This window comes from Bremia lactucae, linkage group LG1 (genome assembly GCF_004359215.1).
Source record: "Bremia lactucae strain SF5 linkage group LG1, whole genome shotgun sequence".
NCBI lineage: Eukaryota > Oomycota > Peronosporomycetes > Peronosporales > Peronosporaceae > Bremia > Bremia lactucae.
The window spans coordinates 5311671-5318118 of NC_090610.1; the positions used below are offsets into that span (position 1 = coordinate 5311671).

The window sequence follows — 6448 nt, forward strand, 5'->3', positions numbered from 1 at the left end:
TTTTTGGTGTGAAAAAAGAGTTTGATTCTCTTCTTTGTCAAAGGCGTGTAGAAATGCAATAAGTGTTGATAATCAAGAGAAAATTAATAAAATTGAAGCTGGCGCTGTAAATATGGTACAGAAAGTAACTGAGAAGGCTAAAAAAATCGGGAGTAATATTGAAGGCCCATCAAAGGCGACACGAATTAGTAAGCAAACTAAAAACATATTCAAATAAGCTTAGTAAGCAACAAAAAGAAGCAGTAGGGCTTCTTACGGTTCTTGCGTGATCTTATTTTACTTTCTAGGAGTAAAATAAGATCACGCAAGAACCGTTTCGGTTCTAGCGTTGGCAATTGAGTCAACTCCGAAATTAACTTCGGAGGCGCTGTCAGATCAGCTGTACAAGCGCATACACTTGATCGCTTATTTACTAAGAGATTTAATGTCTCCGTTACCTCTTTGGAACTTATTTTCAAAGGTACCTGGAAATTTTTAACCACAGGTTTCTGGGGACGTATTCCCGCAGATTCTTGGGGACTTACTACCTCAAGCTGGGTGGGGTATCCTCCACAACTGCCTCTCGCTTGGTTGCGCAACCACAGCGAGATCCTCTGGGATCGACTCTCCAGTCGATCGAAGTTAAAAAAGAGATTGATTACTTATCAGATAACCCGCCTTTTTCTTCTACCATAAGTTTAAGTCATATTAGTTAATTTGACAAATTGACATTCCTTTTAATATGAATGTACCTTTGTGCATCACATACATCACTTCGTGGAGTGGCAGGTCAAATTACTCTACATAAAGTAACTGAGCACCCCGTAAAGTGTACTTAACGGGTGTGTGACAGAAGAGCAGCTAACCCGTTACAGAATGCACTGACATTTCAACTTGTCAGTATATAATTGGTAGAAGTGTGATCATCGATATTCTGACAGCATCAGCCGCATAGGACATTTTATGGCTCAGCTGGCTTCTTTTATGCGTGTCAGAATTTTACATCGAACTTCCTTTGGAACGGGGCACTTTTCAGTAATACTTGTAAGTACTAGTTAACCTTACACTGATTACAGTGAAGGGAGGGTGCCTCGAAACTTCACGTACACAGAAATCAAAGGAAGGTTTATTGGGTTATCTTTAGGAGTTTGCCTACAAACCGCAGGTGCACAATCGTGTCTTGAAACGATTGGCGGAGTTGATTTAGACTTTAATCAAGCAATCAATTGAGCTAATGTCTTTGTTGCATCAATAATACCAAATTTGGTATGATTGGAACTATTTAAGTCAAATTTATAAAGATAATAATTTTGCACTTCTTTATTTATTTCCTCTCATAGGAAATAATATTTATTATTCCTCTCATGGGAAATGATATTTATTATTCCTCTTAAAGGAAATAATACGTATGTAACGGGACACCCCGTTACATCCTTTGCCAAAAGTAACCTATTTATTATAATAAAATAGATAGGTTACTTTTGGCAAGGTCGCGAATAAAGGCTCATAAGCTTTTTTAATTATACTTGACTTTTGATTTGTTAAAATTGACGAGAACTTTAATGTCAACGATATTAGTTTTCATGCAAAGCCGAACTTAGTCAATTGCATTAAAAGAATAAGTCCTACAAGCAGATATTCTCTATAATCGAACTTCGCCAGTAACTTTAAATCTGTACCATGGTATTCATGTCGCTACGCAACTATCTTTCTCGTGAGCTCCTCGCCGCATGTTTCTTCGTCATGCTATTGTCCTCAACTCTGGACCAATATCCTGGCGAAGTAGATCCACTGCCATACAATTGCGACTATGAATTGCATACTCGCGAACAGGAGGCGCGCTATGACAAAACGCAGCAACTCATTCGCAACACAAAGCTCTTTGAGCCTCCACAGATTGAGCGCCTTTTCCTTGACCAAGCGCTCGGGGCTGAAGACATGGCAGTAAGTCAAGATGGAATTGCATACGTAGGACTCACTGACGGTCGTATCGCAAGCTTCGACGCAGCGGCCAATCGTTTAGGCAATTTTTCGAGAACTGGACGTCATGTACCAGGATGTGGGGCATCAGACATGGAAGGAATATGCGGACGTCCACTCGGGCTAATTTTTGCATCGGCAACGCCCTTCTCTACGTTTATGAACCGAATTCCTAGTTCGAAACCATTTCCTGGCGACCAGGTGCTGCTAGTAGCCGATGCATACAAAGGCGTGTTTTTATTCGATGCGAATGGCAAGCGCACGTTGCTATTTAGTCGTACAAAAGAGGAAAAACTAAACTATTTCAATGGCATTGCTGTCGTTCATGCGACCGGGGAGGTTTACGTGAGTGCGTCGTCACAGCGCTTCCAGCGTAACCAAACCGTATTGGACTTTTTGGAGCGTAACCCGACAGGGTCCCTTGTACACTTTGATCCAAGAACAAAGCAAGTACGTATTGTGGCAAAAAATCTGGGTTATCCAAATGGGTTGACATTGGATCAGAAACGTTTGGGTTTGCTTGTTGCCCTTTCATTTCAAAGCAAAATTGTGCGATTTGATTTTTTAACAAAACAAATGACTGATTTTGCATTTTTACCTGGTGATCCGGATAACATTTCGATTGAAAAAATTGGACTTGGGACGAAGGAAAAGGAAGTGTTGATGGTTGCAATGGTCTCGCACAATGACGGGAGCATCATTCACCAAATGAGGGAAAGTGTTAAGGTGCGCAAGCTTCTGTCGTTGCTTCCGACGTGGGTTACGATGAGCCTTGTACACAAGGTTGGTTTTTTTGCGTCGGTGGATTTAGACACGGGTGATATCAACTTTGTATACGAAGCATCACAGGGACAGACGCCAATGGTGTCCGGGGTCCGTCGCTTTGGTGATCATATTTACTTGTTGAGCTGGGCTCGTTCGTATCTCACACGTATACCGGCAGCTCTACTGCAGTAAGGAAACTATCATTTCTTTGTTGATTTGGAAAGGATCAACATGGAATGTCAACAAAATAAATGGTTTATTATAAAGTTAAAAAAAAATCCATGTCAGATTTTTAATTTCTTGTCTTAAATGCAAAAGTATGCAATAGATAATATTTTTTAAGCTCAGCACTTCACTTAAGCTAACCAGTCGTCTCTCGTATTGCTAAGCAGTAAGTTCCATTCAGATTCTGTCGTGCCTTTTTTAATTAGCCACCGATGAAAAGCAATTCCGTAAACAGGCTGATTGTCACTATATTTCTAATTGAAACTTGTTTACGCGCTTTTTGTGTCAGTGTCAGCTCCATATGACAAAATGATGACGTACGAGTATCTTACACCGACCCCTTTTCTCTTAGGCCACAATCACTCTGCTAACGCTGTTAAATAGTAACACTGTACCCTTTTTTTTAATAATGTACCCCCCCCTCTCTTTACCATCTTGTGCATCATAAAGGCCAATTATTGCACACATTTGCTCCTCATGGCGACCAAATTGGCCAATTGCGCCCGAACAGCCATAACGACTCGTATCGAGTCGCGCTTGTAGCCCAAAATAACCACTCCTGCCATCTCTTCAATGTCTCGTACGTTTGTTTCAGCGTTCACAGGTGTAAACCGAACGATTGTTCGTAAAATACACCCTTGTGCTGACGACTGGGGTCCCGAAGCAATTGGTTCAACTATAAACCACAATTTCTTGACCATTTGAATGTGTTTGGCACCATCGTATTCGTTAAAACTAGACCAATTGATCACCGTACGCTTTGGGGTGACAACCGACCATAGAAAGTGTCGCCCTCTAATTTGTGCCGGCACCGTACCCGGTACTTCTACATTGTCGACCGTCACGGCTCGAGAAAACATATCTTGCATGAAAAACTCGCGGCAGTGACAAGCTGGACCAATGGCTGATCCATGGGTTAGACTTAATTGCAATGCACGCACAACGTCAGCCACGACAAAAGGAAGTACGCGAACTTCCTTGTGTTGGATATAGACACCACTGGCATCCCGATGGAGTTTTGGCTCGGAAAAGTGCGGATGTTGAATACGAGCAAGGCCACTGACATCCATAACTTTATCGGTCGCAGCATATTGCAACTCTTTTTCTTCGTCTAAAAGTGCAAACACAAGCTCGTCGGACGCCGCCGCACTTGAAGGCCAACAGACTTTGCGTGCTCGAAAGCGCATGTTCTCGTCCAGAGCCGCTTGAAGCGCCTTGGCCACTTGAAATTGACTCGAAAGTCGAGCTTTGAGTCTTCGGTTTTCAGCTAACGCCGTCTCAATGCGATCGACGTGACTCTCCTCAACGAGTTCTTCAAGCAATTGCAATTGATTCTTATGGTCGTGAAGTGCTTTTCCACCACTCAGTAATCGCGCTCTTGAGTCCGAGTGGCTTAAGGTTGCAAGTAGATCTTCAAGTGCCGTGATTTGAGCTCGTAAATACTTCAGTTCATTCCCTGGACGCTTCCGCCATCGTGTCTTTGAGCGCGTAAAAGGATAAGGACGCCCCTTTCGATCGTTCAAAGGCGAAAGCCGGGGATCCTGCCTCTCCAACACTTGTAAGTCGCACTCTTGTACGTCATTAGGTCCGATTAGGGCCGAATACGAATAGAACGGAGCCGCAATGTCGTCGTGACGATGGTCCAGCGATGCCAACTCCATTAGAAGGAAAGAATGCGTCACACAGCTTATTGGAACGCAGAAGAGAGGGAAAATGAGGCTACCATTTGGTTCGATCGCATCTGATTCTATTTCAAGCAGACGGTGGTTCGGTTGACCCCTATACAAGATGAACACTAAAAAAAACTCGCGAGTTGACTAGACAAAAAACCTAGGACCTTTCATCTTAGTGTAAATACGATTTGGAGGTGGCAGTAAATAAGGGAGAAGATGTTCAAAAGCTGCTAATGTCGGTGCGACTCGAGCTAAAGTCACACGCGTCCAACTTGACAACTAAGACTGTGATGTTATCCGTGCTTCGACGTTGTAGTGCGAATGCCACAAGGGCTTCGGCAGCAGCCTGCGGTTCCTTAAATTGAACGGCAAGTTTTGCCGCTCGCCGATTGCTCACGACGTCCCACAAGCCATCGGTTGCAAGAATTAAATAGCGATCATGTCTCGAGATCCGACGAGTCTGGATTTCAGGATCACATGAAATGTATGGCTTGAGTGACACGTCTCCAATGGAACGCGAGACCGCCAATTGGCCATTCACACGGGGTACATCAATGATCTTCTTAAGCGGCCACATTCGGTACATGAAATCGGGCTTGCCAGTGATAAACGCCCCTCGAGCTTCCAGTCGTTTCCGTTCGTCTCTACGATTGGGTTTTTGGTCGTCAGACATGGCAAATGCATCGCCAAAACGCGTGACCACAATTGCACGCGAGTCGCCAACGTTCCCGACATGCACAAGACCGTTACGCACTATGGCAATGAGCAGCGTTGAGCCATCTTCGGTCGCAAACGAGCGACGATGACTCCGTCGTGCGGCTGCAGCAAAGGCCGAGTTAGACGTTCGGCGGGCGCGGGAACAGAATTCCGCATCTGAAAAACATACAGGCTGATTAGATGGACCTCATGCAATCCCTTTGAAGAAGAGCGACCTTACCGAGGGCTCGCACGGCGTTGGTGATAGCGTCCTGGATTGTAAAATTATACGACAATTGCTCTTGAATCCGTGTGAAAATGTTTTCAGCACAGTAGCGGGACGCGCGGTCGCCAGCGTGACCGTCAAAGATGCCAAAGCAACCGCTGGCGGTGCCGGAGTAGCCATTTAGTGTTAATCTAGTCGGCGCTTTTCCTCCAATGAAATACGCGTCCTAATGTAGCCGTCGAAAGAATTAGCGCACCTAAGGGGAATCTCCGATGATTTAAANAAACACCTACCTCTTGGTTGAGTTTGCCCCCACGGTCGGCAGCGACTCCCACGGGCACATCGTACAGGTCTTCTTTATCACGCTGCATAAAAGCCGGGAAGTCAAAATCCTCGGAACATGTTGTGTTGCTGCAATTTTGATCAAGCTGGACTTTGGCCATTTTGTCGCAAGTGCCTTTTATTTTGATAATGTAATGTGCACGAGGACGCAGATTGAGGATTAACGTGCCACGCATAAGTGGCGACTTGCGTGCCAGTTATGGCAGTGATCTTAAGGCCCCGTCGCTACGCCTCCCAGACGGTGATGGGTCGGTCTGGATGTTCAGGAATTAACGTCTGAAGGTTAAATTAAATCCATAGCTAAATTTTAAATCGAAGCAGAACACAAGAACATATTTTTCGTATGTTGTACCCTGGTAGCGCTTCCGTTCATGTTCTCAATTGAGACATGACCTAGCGCATGAAGACAACCCTCGTGACGAAAGTCGCCCATCGCCCGGTCTTAAAATGTGATGTGACGCACGTAAAGCTACACAACGCGCATATGAAATTCATTATCGAATGTTTGCTAAATTTTAGTTGGGGGCTTGACGCAGTAGGCATCGTGCCGTAATAGCGCATT

General features: G+C 44.5%; 3 protein-coding genes across 3 annotated transcripts; 1 reads left to right on the forward strand and 2 right to left on the reverse strand.

Annotated features, from left to right (window-relative positions):
* Positions 1-1659: 1659 nt before the first annotated feature.
* CCR75_000573 (uncharacterized protein) lies at positions 1660-2916 on the forward strand (the record flags this gene model as incomplete). The annotated part of the gene is made up of 1 exon (XM_067958680.1): positions 1660-2916. One exon carries the CDS (start codon positions 1660-1662, stop codon positions 2914-2916), a length of 1257 nt encoding a protein of 418 aa, XP_067822342.1.
* A 488-nt stretch (positions 2917-3404) lies between these two features.
* CCR75_000572 (uncharacterized protein) lies at positions 3405-4610 on the reverse strand (the record flags this gene model as incomplete). The annotated part of the gene is made up of 1 exon (XM_067958679.1): positions 3405-4610. One exon carries the CDS (start codon positions 4608-4610, stop codon positions 3405-3407), a length of 1206 nt encoding a protein of 401 aa, XP_067822343.1.
* Positions 4611-4675: 65 nt separating this feature from the next.
* On the reverse strand, positions 4676-6221 carry CCR75_000571 (uncharacterized protein). Its single transcript, XM_067958678.1, has 3 exons — positions 5838-6221; positions 5560-5770; positions 4676-5495 (listed from the first exon to the last, which is right to left on the reverse strand). The coding sequence occupies exons 1-3, from the start codon at positions 6060-6062 to the stop codon at positions 4843-4845; spliced, it is 1089 nt and encodes a 362-aa protein (XP_067822344.1). The 5' UTR covers positions 6063-6221; the 3' UTR covers positions 4676-4842.
* Between the last annotated feature and the right edge of the window lie 227 nt (positions 6222-6448).

What these genes read in the sequence shown, in the direction of transcription:
- CCR75_000571 (XM_067958678.1), bottom strand. Translation starts at nt 6,062, where the DNA reads ATGCGTGGCACGTTAATCCTCAATCTGCGTCCTCGTGCACATTACATT. An exon ending in CAACGCCGTGCGAGCCCTCG is followed by an intron (nt 5,496 to 5,559) that starts GTAAGGTCGCTC and finishes TATGTTTTTCAG; the next exon opens with ATGCGGAATTCTGTTCCCGC.